The 13,994-nt window shown below is 32.3% G+C and overlaps 2 protein-coding genes across 10 annotated transcripts in view; one reads left to right on the plus strand and one right to left on the minus strand.

The window, feature by feature from the left end:
* LOC110109967 (protein STICHEL-like) overlaps positions 1-5,501 on the plus strand; it is a 50,334-nt gene extending 44,833 nt beyond the window's left edge. For 6 of the 8 annotated variants that reach the window (XM_028700187.1, XM_020841213.2, XM_028700191.1 and 3 more), the window contains one exon: positions 5,362-5,497. The gene's annotated coding sequence lies outside the window, so the exon portion shown is untranslated. Of the gene's footprint in view, positions 1-3,118; positions 3,248-5,361 lie in introns of those variants that run through there. The other 2 variants (XR_003702801.1, XM_028700188.1) reach the window with 2 other exon arrangements.
* LOC110109968 (potassium channel KOR2) lies at positions 2-13,711 on the minus strand. Of its 2 annotated transcripts, none has more exons than XM_020841217.2 (12): positions 13,338-13,710; positions 12,415-12,636; positions 12,079-12,142; positions 11,095-11,434; positions 10,734-11,029; positions 10,450-10,530; positions 10,238-10,336; positions 5,681-5,902; positions 5,400-5,588; positions 3,317-3,392; positions 2,939-3,233; positions 2-2,375 (listed from the first exon to the last, which is right to left on the minus strand). In XM_020841217.2, the coding sequence occupies exons 1-12, from the start codon at positions 13,508-13,510 to the stop codon at positions 2,273-2,275; spliced, it is 2,160 nt and encodes a 719-aa protein (XP_020696876.1). In that variant the 5' UTR covers positions 13,511-13,710; the 3' UTR covers positions 2-2,272. The 2 variants fall into 2 exon arrangements, with proteins under 2 accessions (XP_020696876.1, XP_020696877.1); XM_020841218.2 differs by lacking the exon at positions 2-2,375 and adding an exon at positions 2,385-2,737 and having other exon boundaries at positions 13,338-13,711.
* Positions 13,712-13,994: the final 283 nt, after the last annotated feature.

The raw sequence follows: 13,994 nt of genomic DNA on the forward strand, positions 1-13,994 counted from the left end.
GAGCAGTTTTTTTTTTTAGTATATATTTCTTTTGGGTTAATTTCAGAGGTCTTTGCTTGAGTGGGAGAGGTTCAGTCTGTTGGTATTCAAATAGGGGAGCAGAGGAACGAAGTAGGCAACGATTGACCTAGGAGATTTGGCTGGGAAGTGCAGGTTTTGTAAGGAAGATGTTGCCTGTTGCTGGAGAGTTCGGGTAGAGGGAGTGTTCGGTTATTTCTTTCTGAAGCAGAGAATGAGAGACTGAGAGTGAGGAGAAGGAGATAAGTGGGTTGTTATTACAGATTGCCGGTCGAGTTGCTGTGTAGGCGGACGAGGCATGCAGGAGCTGCTGCGGCTGGGAATTCGGGTAGTACAGGGAGAAGAGGCGGAGGTGGTGGTTTGGGCCATGAGGTAGAGGGAGTTAGGAGCTGGGTTGGACGGCTGAGGGGAGCAGGCTAGTGGTGCTCGTGAGAGCAGTGAGCAGGAGAAAGGAGTTCTGGACGGGAAATGAGCTTTGTCTTAGGTTCTCTATCTTAGATATTATCAGTTAGTATGTGTTTATTATCCACTAGGTGGTTGACAGAGCAGATTGAGCAGGATTAGGAGGCTGTGCATGCCTTTGGCTAAGAATTTCACAAGGATTTGATAGGCCAACAATTAGATATAGGATAGGATTTTTTATATATAATTTTTTATTGTTATAAAGATGAGATGACATAGGAAAGTGTAACTTGACCCTTCTCATTCCTCGTGCCATCCCGATTTACATGCCTCACCTTGTAGCATGTGTCAATTTCACACTTTTGCTTGTGCAAGAACCCAAAAAATATTAGAGTTGTTTTCTGGTGTTTTGGACGTTCTAGACACAACGTCGAAGTCCGTCTTGTGAACAGATGATGTTCGGACAATGTTGCACAATGTAGCATTCGTAGTCCGTCTATGTTGATCGCCTTATCTCAAATTGATCGTGAGAGGTCACTCCTTAGATAATTTTGATGTTCCGAGCGCAACAGTGAAGTCCGTTTTACGATCAAATGTCATTTGGATAGTTTTGTGTAACATTGCAATTGCTAACAACATACTCGTCATCATTTTTGATTGAGTTGAGCACTATTGACTCCCTTTTGGTAAATTGGACATCCTGAATTCATCGATACAATCTGTTTTCTAATTGGACGAAGTTTGAGTGGCTTTGATCAAGGTCGAGGCACATCGATGCTCGCCACATACGACCTAGTGTTTGTCGGTCATCATTCATGTCGCTTTCACTCATACCGATTTTGGCATGTATATGGTGGTCAACAATTCTTTCTGTCAATTTTCATATGTTTAAATTGCAGCTGTTTAGAAGAATATTTGTAGATCAAGGGTGAATTCTGATTAGATTTTTGAGTTTTCAACCTTTGTGTTTAATCATATTGTAGTTCATTTAACAAAGGAATTAGAAGGAATCGTTAGCTTGCAGTTCTTATGATTGAAAATTGTTTGCTGAGAAGTTTAGGTCCTAAGCTTTCTTCTTTCATGTGCAGTCATATTATGGATCATTTGGGAAATGAATCAGATTTATCCAATTTAGTACAGTTTTTGCTCTGCAAACAATTTGCAGACAGATTGTTGAGGTGATTTAGAAACTAATACGATGGCAGTTTATTTTTGTGTGCAACAAAGTGCAAATCTTCCATCTCCTGGCAGCAGAATGGACAATGTTTTGTGCTTGATTTTTATATCATGATTCCAAGCGCTTGTCATGATTTATAGGAATCTAGATAGCACTCCTAACACCGAGAAATCCCTTTATGCTCATTTGGTAGCTTTTTTTTGTCCTCAAGCAGAGGAAACAAAAATTATTTCTTACCAAAGATAAATTAGCAATAATCCATGGCTCCTCTAGAATTGGTCACAAAGGTTAGTGAACTTTGAAATTTACGTTTTGTTTGGCATGACTTGTGCCATTTTTTCGCTCGCGTTAGAACTTTATAGAAGTTTCTTTATGTGCTGCAATCTTCACTTTGTCATAAAAAAACAACCTTTTTGAGGGAAATTGTTGATAGAGCAAAAAAAAACCCTGCTCGTTCTTTCTAATAGCTTATTCAACTAGATAAGTGTTACAAAAACCAAATGAAGCCTCAGAACAAAGAATTGCATTGTAAAACGCTACTTTTGAATAATGATTACACATCAAAGTAGGTGATACCCATTTTTGAAATGATAAAAAATAAAACTTTGGCTTGCAGTAAAAGTTCAAAAAATTTACAGGAAAAAAGTTGCTTATTTAGTGGAACTTATTTGTATTCTAAAGAGACATTAATATACTTCTTTGACTGGCATGCTTTAAGATCTTAATTAGAGGTTTGCTTCCGCATCTCTGGCCTTCCTCAAGGGGGGTGTTTCCCCATCTGTCATGGAAAGGTAAAATCCTTCTAGTTAGTAAAATAGAAAAAAAAACGTTATTCCTATTTCAAAACTTCCTCCACTTTAAGAAATTTTTGCTTGTTAATAAGTGCAATTTAATTCATGATGAGAAAAACTTGCTAACCAAGAAGTGAGATTAAAGTAAAATATTGGCCTTGAATCATTTACTTTCTCTTAATCACTCAAGGAAATAAATTACCTAGGATAAGGCCCTGCAACAATGAATATTTAAGCTGGGAAAAAAGACGCCTTCTTTGGCTTTAAATAATTGATCATCAATTTTCCTCCCAAAAGATAGCAGTTTATATATATATTAACATGCTTTATCATTCTCTTTGCTACTTACCTGACATCCATAGAGAGCGAAATGACAAAACATTACTATGGTGAAATTTTTTCTTTCATTATCACTAGGATCGCATGTTCTTATGGGCAGCCTTTTTTTGCAAGAAAAAGAATTTCATTTCATATTTTTGCTTAAAGATTTGTGAAGTTATATATTTAAGTACAAAATTCTGGAGAATGTGATGAAGCCTGAGTGTGATACCTATCTTGGGAGAGCACATTAGCTCCAAATTCAAGCAAGACACTCGCCAGAAGGTGCAGCCCTTCTGCAGCTGCAACATGTAGTGGTGTTCTGTGATCATAATTTTTACTGTTTGGATCAACTCCATATTCCAACATACGGCGCAATATGTCAATTTTACTATCTGCTACTATTTTACAGAGATATGTGCCGGCATCTTCTAGGTTAAGAATTGCGCCATTCTGCACAAGCAGCTTTGCAACTTTATCATGTCCGGCCCTAACAGCTTCAAACAATGGCGAATTTCCAAATTTATCTGCATTCAAAGCCATTTTACAAAAATATCATGCAGAGATTTTGTTGAAGTCAACTTTATTCTAAATCCATGTCTAATCTCACCAATGCAATTTACATCAGCTCTCCATTGAATAAGAAATCTCACAATGTCTTCATAGCCTCTGGATGCAGCCATTTGCTGAGGAAAAAGGAAAACAAAAATCATTATCGTAGTGAAAATGCATATAAGTTAAAATTGAGCTACTGCTATTTAATATAGTGCTTTTGTGAGCCTACATGGAGCTAAACTTGAATTTTGCTCCTGCATAGAAAATGAAATACCATCATAACATTATCATTGTCATTGCAATTATTCTTAGTCTGCTTTGTGACTTTTACATTCATATGTGTCGAGTATCACATGAGATACTAGCTTTATTTTTTCGTATATCTTTCTTATTGTACTCTCTAATCATGTTATTGTTGGTTTACTCTCTTTTACCTTTTAATCTTTCCACATTGATTTTGTTCTTTCATTATTAATGGTGCATCTTATATCCTCCATTGTCTATGACTATATCAATTAAGTTAATTTTTAAGCATTGTATTTTCAATGTGTGCTACTTTCACCATCTTTGTAATATAACCATTTCGAATTCCCTTGGTTTTATCACATATCCTTCCTATATATACTATACTGAGGGATACTTGAACGGACAAAATTTTAAGTAGTTATCGTTAAGTAATGTTAACTAATACATTATTTAATTCGCCATTGGAAAAATAAAATTTAAAACTATCCAAAGTCGTCCTATGAACGGACAACTGTCTTTGAACACGGTCAAAAGAGTAATCCAAAGATGACATGTTGGTGCTAATAGTGCTTTGACTCGACAGAGCTAATTGTCCGTTAAATGAGCGATTGACTATAGTAAAATTCTCGTTTTAAATATCTGGCCGAGGTTCTCTTTTTTGCATTCACAATTATTTCCTTCCTTTCGTCCATGAGCTTCAAATCAAGCTTTTTTGGAGGATTTCGCGATTTTATAGGTTGGTTTTTGTATTTAATAATTTATTTTTAAAAGTTGTGCTACTTAGAATGTCTTATTTTACTCAAATCATTTAAATATTTACTATTTTTAGTATTGAACCATGTTATTTAGGAGTTTTCATGTTAAGCTTTGAGTTTTTTTTTTTTTAAATTTTTTCATGTTAATTACATTTAGTGAGTAAACCCTAAGCTTTATTTTTTTTTAATAGAAAACTAAATTGAAATGGTATTTAAATTTATTTTTTAAGATAAGATAATAATATTTAGCAGAAGACATTAATAGAAATAATTTTTTTCAGAAAACAATAATATATACCATTTGGTTTAACACAAAACCCAAATTAAGTTAGATGTTTTATAACAGAAAACTTAAGTTATGATAAATATTAGAATTATTTAACTAATAGAAAACAAAAATTAATTTTTTGAATGAGCATATTTAGTTTTATTTTTCATGATTATGTAATTGATTTTTTTTTTCATCCTAAATATGCTTAGTTATTTTGCTCACTAAACATAATTAACATGAAAAAATAGAAAAAAAAAACCTTAAAGCTTAACATGAAAACCCTAAATAACATGGCTCTATACAATAAAATAAGCAACATTCAAATGATTTGAGCAAAAGATTATATGCCAAATAACACATCTTTGGAAAATAAATTATTAAAATATAAGTACTAACTTGTAAATTTGTGAAATCCTCCAGAAAAGCTTGATTTGCGAGCTCATGGATAAAAGGAAGGAAGCAGGTGCGAAAGCAGGAAGGAGAAGCTCAAAAAGATTTAAAATATGAATTTTACTGTAGTCAGTTACACATTTAGCAGGCGACTGGCTTTGCTAAGTGAAAGCATTGTAAGCATGAGCATGTCAGTTTTTGATTGTTCTTTTGATTGTGTTTAAAGCTAGTCACCTCGTTCAACAAACGATTTTTACAAGTTTTAAGTTTTATTTTTCAAATAAAAACTTAAATAATGTATTACTAAATGATAACTACAAAAATTGGCCTTGAGAAACAAATCTAAGAAATACTAAACGGATTAAATGTTAAAGAAATTGTTTTGTTCCCCGTTTGTTATTTTTCATTATGAGAAGTAACTATTTGTCCTCTTTGCAGAAAATCTTAAAGAGGTCAAGAACCAAGTAAGTATGTACGAGTGCTGTTCTTCCGTCATAGTCTGTTTTGTTTGGATCTGCCCCTGCCTTAATTAAACCTTTCAGATGATGCAAGTCTCCATGATAAGCTGCACTATTTACTCCCAGAGCTAGCTCTGTCTCTTGCTTTGTGATTAGATATTTTATATCCGACTCCAACTGCCTCTTTCTTAGATCAGTCTTCTTTCTCTGCGAGTCACAAGTTTTGATAAATTTGACCGAAGTGTTTGATTCCTGAAACAAATTTTGTAAAATAAGTTTGTGTTCTTCGAATATCATACCTTGAGTAGATTACTGAGAATTTGTTGGCTATCTTTGAAGTAAACTTGTAAAATTCCTGTGAAGGACTGCTTTTCCATTCGCAGTAGTCTGCACAACTCACAAACTTTAACAGTACATGGTTGTGGAATATTGCACAATACTGCAACTTCACCAAAGATATCATAAGGCACAAGTTCTGATATTGCTGCCTCCAATCCATTTTCTCCACTAACCACCGCCTCCTGTTTTGTTAAGAGTGAAAGGATTTATTGCGAGTAAATTCCATTGGTAGATTAGGCTGTTGAAGTTATATGCAAGCTGGGCCCATAATAAAAGATTTTATACTACAATGATCTTTCACACTGTCAGAACTGGGTTTGACTAAAACAAACAAGCGAGTAGACAAGCCGAGCAGGCAAAATTGCAGGTTGAGCATGGTTGTAAGCATACTTAATGGAATCATATCACACAATCGAGTGAGGAAATGAGTGCGGGAGTGAAAAGCAGCGACTCCACATGGGGGATAACTTCGATTCACTCACTCTAGTGAAATCAAACGTGCGAATGAAAGTAACAATCAAGAAAAAGCCATGCCGAAAGGAAGAAGGAGAAGGAATGCAGGTTTGTCAAATTTTTTCTTTTTTGTGCAAATTTTATTTGTGATTTAAATCTAAGAATGTATCAATATCTCAATTTATGGTAGAAGAAGAAATTGAGATAAAATGAGAGAAATTAGAGATTTTGAAGTTTCTTCCATTTCTAACGACTAAAGAAAAAGTAAGTGATTTAAATTGTTAATTTATGTATAAATTCAGACTTAGATAAGAAAATCTGTATAATTTCATTCTTTTGATTAAGACAATAATATGAGTCGATTGGAAGAATTCATTTGATGTGAATCTCGATTCAAAAGTGAAGGAAGAAAAGTTTTTATTAAATTAAAGGATAGAAAGATTCATTGAGATAATTAATTTTTAATTAATAATATTTAAATTTTAATTATATTAAAATTTAATAGTATATGCTAAAATTATAAATGTTGATTTGACAAATAAGAAACATTCAATATTATATAGTATAAAATGATATCCCACGCATATAAAATTACTTTTAATGATGTCAAATCAATTCAATATTATTTTGAATTCGTAATGTTATTTAATTAATGAAATTGAATATTATTTGATACAGTGAAGGTTTTAATTGTTGAACAAAAGTGAAGTGTTAAACCAATAAAAAATCTTAAAAGGAGTTTAGGTAATCTTTCATATATATTAATAAAAAAATTTATATGAAATTAATGAAAGTTATTTGTAAGATAATAATGTAAATTCATAAAATTTTTTATGCAACCTTAGGTGTTATATTAAGGAAGCCTATCAGAGCTAGAGCATTGGAAGAATTGAAACACAAAAGTAATCAAAGTGGGTAACTATAATTATTTTATAGTAATTATAATTTTCTTTTTATTTTATTGTAATGTAATTATTACATGCTATAGCATTATGTCAACTGAACGTTTAATGTATAAAATGAATCAATCGAGAAGAACAAAATGGATGATTATGTTAGTTATAATAATTTTATTTTTTTCATTATATTACTATTATTGAACAATATAACATGCTCAAATATTGTTATAGTTGAATGTTTAATATACAACAAATTTGAGAATATTAAATAATTGAAGATCATAAAATAATATATATGTATAATTATCCTTATAAATTAATATGACATGTGATGGAAAATTAAAATAAACTAAATAAATATTTATATGAAAAATGAAAATATTAAAAGAAAGAAAAGTTGCATGCATATAAATACAAGAGTTTGTTTTCTTATATTATTGATTAAAAATGCAACGTACCCATGTATGTTAAATAGAAAAGAAAAAGAAAAAGAAAATGAAAATGGTTGCACCTTCATTAGTATAAAAAAGTTTAGACGATGCTCCTGCATTAAATAGAAAGTAAAAATGAAATACATAAATAAAAAGTTATTTTTGAAAGACATTTATAAAAAATCTACTGTATATGAAATGTTATGAATATGTTATAACATATAAAATATAATGAATATGTTAACTGTATGAGAAAGTAAAAAATATGATTATTTTTATGTATGTTTAAATGTTATACTCTATGCTGTTATTATCCACTGAGTTTACTATATAAACTCAAACTGTTAAATTAAAATTTTAGGTAAATCTTCTGAAAAAGAAAATACTAAAAGAGAAAAATGCTTCTACAGAAGAATGAGATCGAATAAAAATATGTAAAATCAAACTTATGTATATGTTAAATTTATAAATTTGTTAGTGACTCTTCAGTTTTTATGTGGTATCTTATTTTGTTAATTATTTATGTTATTAAAATAAATGTATTAATAGCTCAATTGTTTGTGCCTCGTTAATTTGAGTCTTTAGATCTCGTTAACTTTTGTCATGACCTAGCACAAAGACTAGAATTAACGAGATAGTAACAGATGGTCGGACAGTTAATACATTTATTTTAAATCCATAAACAATTAATAACTAACATCCCACATAAGACTAAAGAATCATTAATAAACTTATAAATTTTAATATATGCATAAACTATATTTTACCTATTTTCATTCGATCGTCTTCTTCTATAGATATATTCTTGTTTTTTATCCATTTTATTTTTCAGAAGATTTATTTAAAAATTAAGTTTAACAATTTAAATTTATATCATTAGCTTCAGTTATTCAGTCATTCTCAAATTTGTTTTATATTAAATATTTAACAATATCAAATACTTATGTATGTTACAATATTCAATAATAGTAATAAAGTAAAGAAAATGAATTTAGTATAATAATCATCAACTTTGTTCTTCTCAATATTCATTCATTTTCAAATTTGTTTTATATTAAATATTTAACAATATCAAATACTTATGTATGTTACAATATTCAATAATAGTAATAAAGTAAAGAAAATGAATTTAGTATAATAATCATCAACTTTGTTCTTCTCAATTAATTCATATGTATTAAACATTAAGTAAACATATATGCTATGACATGTGATAATTACAATAAAATAAAAAAGAAATTGTAATTGCTATAAAACAAATGTAATTACCTACTTTGATCACTTTTCGTACTTCAATTTCTTTGAAATTCTTGAGCTTTGATATAACATCTCTTAATGTAATACCAAAGGTTACGTACTAAATTTCATAAATTTACATTATTATCTTATATCTAACTTTCATTAATCTCATATAAAATTTTTCAGTAACTATATATAATCTTACCTAAACTCTCTTTAAGACCTCTTATTGGCTTCGGCACTTCACCTTCGTTCAATAGTTTAAATCCTTCCCTATTTCAAATAATATTTGATTTCATTAATTAAAGAACTTTACGAATTTAAAACAACATTGAATTGATTTGACATCTTTAAGGACAATTTCAAATACGTGGGACGTCGGACGTCATCTTATATTATATAACATTGAATGCTTTTTATTTGTTAAATCAATATTTATAATTCTACCATATACTGTAAATTCTAATATAATTAAAAGTTAAATATTATTAATTAACATTAATTACCTCAATGAATCTTTTCTTTCTTCAGCTCAACAAAAAATTTTCTTAGTTCATTTTTTAGTTGAGATTCACATCAATTGAATTTTTTCTATTGACAATCATATATTATTGCTTCAATCAGCGGAATAAAATTATAGAGATTTCTCATCTAAGTCTGAACATAAATTAATTATTTAAATCAGTTTCTCTTTCCTTCGTCGTTAGAAATGGAAGAAACTTAAAAACCTCCAATTTTCTCTCATTTTCTTTTTTCTGCCTTCAATTGAGATATTGATCATTTCATAGGTTTAAACCATAAAAGAATTTTGCATAAAAATGAATAAAGTTGACAAATTTACCTTCCTTCTCCTTCTTCCTCTTGACACAGTTTTATCTCGGTTGTTGCTCTCATTCGCTCGTTTGATTCCATCGGAGTGAGCAAATCGGTGTTATCTCCCATGAGGAGTCGCTGTTTTTCATTCCTGCACTCGTTTCTTTATTCGATTGCGTGATCTGGTTCCGCTAGGTATGCCTGTGCCCGTGCCCGCTCGGCTTACCTGGTCGCCTGTTGTTTTAGTTAGGGCCGGTTCAATTGAACCGGCAACCCTGGTTCTTACAATCTCCCATTCATATAAAAATTTTGTCCTCAAAATTTAAATGTAGGGAATAAATAGACCTACTTTAGTTGAATAATGGGGATATTGAGCTCTCATTTCTTACCAATTAAACAAACATATTCAATGAAAGAATTAGTAAAATATATGTTGATGAAATTGTGAGATTGCATGGAGATCCGGAATTTATAGTTTACACAACCCCAATCATGCTTTAAACAATGCTTCCGCATATGTATCTTGGTTTAGGGTGTTCTATAGGAACTAGTTAAAGAACAACATTGTTTTTTTATCACCGGCCATCCATATATTCATATTTGGTTATTTTCCGTTATGTGCATGAATATAGCTTTATGTGCATGAATATAATTATTTTCCCAGAAATAATAATGGTATTACCAGAGTACCATGAGAAACGACGTAGATTTGATCCACAGCACTCCCCTGTTCAAGGATCACTTCTCCGGGAAGGAAGAATTCTTCATTCAGCTTCATTACCTGTTTTTTTTTATTTGATACAGAAGGTTAGGAATTTCATCGAGGTTTGTGTACTTTTTATAATACATTCTTTGACTAAATTATGTAGTAGGTGCCAAAATTTTGATGCATACCATCTGATTTAGGAATTCCTCCGAGCATCCTTCGAAAAGTGGCACTCTTTGAACCATCTCAAGATATAAAGACTGAGATATCTGCAAAATCTTAGTCTTTCAGCTTATCAAATTTTATTCTTAAACATTGGATTGTATCATCTTTTTTCTTATTCCACGTTAATCTACCAATTTTCTGCTCAGAGGAAACTTGAATAGTACTGTATTTTTTTGGGTTTTTCCACTCTGTATTTTAATCTTCATTATCTATTATATGCAATATCTCAAGCAATAATTGAAGATACCTTGGCTTTTACTGCTATTGGAATGTCTTCAAGAATTCTAGCTCTGGTATAACTGCTCTCGTATTGTAACATCAAATGACTTTTAATCTGATTTCTGATATCTTTGTGAAGTTTATTTCTGTTCATGTATTTGATTAGATCGGCCATCCTATCCCTGAACCTCTCTGTCTTTGATCCCTTGACAATCAAAGCGGTCATATTTCCAATCAAATAGGCCCCAAGAATCATATCAAATGAGACATAAATCATGATAAAAATCATCTCTCTAGCATTCACTGCATGGATTTCACCATAACCTGCAATAGAGAACAGTTAAAGCAGATTCAACTTCATCTTGGAAGAATAGTGAGCTGTAACTCACCAACCGTCGCCATTGTCACGATTGCGAAGTAAAGGGAGGTAATATATCTCCTCCAGAAGTCTATCTCCCTGAAGTTGATGTACTTGTAGTCCCCCAGAGTTAGGCTTCCAATCCATGTATAACCTTCTTTTGCTGGCTGAATCGTTGTTGCAAGGTAGTAGAAGATGCATGCTGCAGTGTGGGTGCAGTAGAGCTCCACAGTGACGAGCTTTACTATTCTAGTGAATAGGTAATTGATGCGAATGTCTTTCTCCATCTTCTTAAAGAACTGTTTGATCTTCCTTGCACGATATAATCTTGTCCAAAGAAGGTATCTGATTAATTCCCTCCTTCCTGTGGCCTAAATTAAGCGAAACATAACTTGCTAATATATACTTCCAATAATTTTTTTTTTCCTTATAAACAGACGTGATTGTGGGATAGAGAAGTCCCACTCAAACTTAAGAGAAAATTCTATAAGATGGTGGTGAGATCTGCAATGCTTTATGGTGCCGAATGTTGGCCATTAAAAGAGAAGCATAATACTAAGTTATGTGTTGTAGAGATGAAGATGTTTAGGCGGATGAGTGGCTTTACCCTTAGACATAGTATACGAAATGAGGATATATATGAAAAGGTTAGAGTAGCTCCAGTGGAAGATAAGATTAGAGAGAGTCGCCTTAGATGGTTTGGTCACATTAAACGGAGGCCTTTCGATGGCCCGGTTAGGAAAGTTGAGGTATTAGATTTGACTTATGTTAAGAAAGGTAGTGGTAGACCTAAAAAGACTTTTTAGAAAATATTATAAATGATCTTTCTTTGTTAGATTTGAATGAGAATTTGACTTTTAACATAACACAATGTCGAAAAATGATTCATGTAGCCGACCCCACGTAGTGGGACAAAGGCTTGATGTTGTTATTGTTGTTGTATAAAAAGATGCGATTGAATTTCAGTTTCGTTTAATTTTAGTTTTGTCATGAAATTATAGTTTTCTCAGTTTACCTTGTATATGGCATCCCATGGGAAGCATCCAAGTAGATCCAGACAGAAGTCTCCTTTTGCATATCTGCATCATAAAGTGATTACTAATTCATGCTATGATCAATATTTCATGCCTCTTTCATCCATATATTTGTGTAAAAATATCACTCATCTCTATATCAGTAGAGACAAGCCCATCTTTTTATGATAAGTTTGTTGCCTGTTTAATTAGAATAACATTTCATACAAATCCTAGTTGCAGCAGAAGGCCTGCAACCTCTTAAATTTGTACATTTTGGGATCTAAACATTCATCGAAGTAAACAATCTTATATGTTTATTAATATGATACTCTCACCGTAGGGCGATGCTCTTTCGGTCTTGCACCATCTTATACGTATGAGCATCTCTATATGCGATGAAGAATTGCAATATGATGTCAACGAGGAAGATTAACTGTATGCTTTCTAGTTCCACCAGGTGGCCGGACAGCCCTCTGAAGAACCCGAACTCCAGGGGTGTTAGGAATGCTGAATAAATAGACCACAAGAAAATGATATTCACCCAACACCTGTACAACCTGGAGGCAAATAAAAACAGAAATGATTATATTAGAAGTTAGTATTTGAGGAGCTTTATAGTTTGAAACAGTGTATCCTGCTTGGAGTAGTATCTTAGGTTTTGTTTGAACAACTTTCTTACTGCTTCTTAAAATAATTTTTTAGTACAATAATTAAAATTTTTATACTTAAAAAGTTTTTTAAGAAGTGTTAAGAAAGCCGTCCTAGGCTTCATTTGGTTTGTCTTTCTTACTGCTTCTTAAAGCAGTTTTTTAGCATACAAATTTTAATTTTTATACTAGAAAGTCATTTTAAGTAGTACAAAAATTGTTCTAAATGGAGCCTTAGTAATGATTATATTGCTTTTATATCAGCTCAATTGAAACATTTTTTTCTTGAGGAATGGTGAGTAAAGTTAACATGCTCGAATTCGAACTGATGGCAAGGAGAAACATGCTCAATTATGGAACAGATTGAAGGTGAAATACTGCTTTTTTTGGACAGTTTCTCTAGGAAGAGATTGAATGCATCCACAACCATTTTTCTTTAAATTGAATGAAGGAGCTTCTTTGCTTCTTAAGATCTTCTCGTGCAGAAGAGAGTAACTATGTTCACATTTCCTTTGGAAAGTTAGATTAACTATGTTGATTTTTTGTATAAAAGCGTGATTACTGTACAAGCTATAAGCTATCCAATATCTAACTTCGTTTTGAACCGTTACCTTCCATTGGGATGGATAACAAATGAACCGTAGCAATCCTTAGAAAGCCTGAGAGCACTCCCCTTTGTTAGCCCGTACTCCTTTGAAAACAAAGCCAGCCTACTTCCCACTGAACCATGAAGGTTGTCTTCCACCTCATTCAGCTCGAACTCCTCGTTTATCTCTCCTCCCATCTCTCTCTCTCTCTCTCTCTCTCTCTCTCTCTCTCTCTCTCTCTCTCTTCATTAGGTGTAGGATGGTAATCTTATATAGTTCTTACTTGCAATAAAGGAAGAGAGAGTGGTGATTAATGGAGGTTGCACCTTGGCCTAGGGTGGGTAATTAATTAAATAAAAGCTTATTTGGGATATAGCTCTTTATTTTCCCACTGCCTTCCTACACTAACGCGTATGACCAGCAGGTGAGTCAACCAAGACTCCACTTTCTATATACTTAATACACAGATCGTATAGTTGCTTCTCAGCGACGCAGCACTAATCATCTATAAGGCCTTCTCCAGTCTATCTCCAAATGCATGAATGGCGTCGCTCACGAGCTCCACTAGAACGGCAATACTTTTGTTATTTGGTTGCGGGTGAACAGTGCGACGTCAATATTGGCGTCGCACTGTTCACCTACGCGATTTTTCTATCTCAACCGGGTTTACCGAAAAAGCGC

This window comes from Dendrobium catenatum, unplaced genomic scaffold, assembly GCF_001605985.2.
Source record: "Dendrobium catenatum unplaced genomic scaffold, ASM160598v2 fragScaff_scaffold_1468, whole genome shotgun sequence".
In the NCBI taxonomy this organism is placed as follows: Eukaryota; Viridiplantae; Streptophyta; class Magnoliopsida; order Asparagales; family Orchidaceae; genus Dendrobium; species Dendrobium catenatum.

Bases quoted from the DNA above. Each gene is read 5' to 3' on its own strand.
- LOC110109968 (XM_020841217.2), bottom strand. From the start codon at position 13,510: ATGGGAGGAGAGATAAACGAGGAGTTCGAGCTGAATGAGGTGGAAGAC. The intron at 5,903-10,237 runs GTAATACCATTA...TTAACAAAACAG, and splicing joins TCGTTTCTCATGGTACTCTG to GAGGCGGTGGTTAGTGGAGA. The intron at 5,589-5,680 runs GTATGATATTCG...TGTGACTCGCAG, and splicing joins TTCTCAGTAATCTACTCAAG to AGAAAGAAGACTGATCTAAG.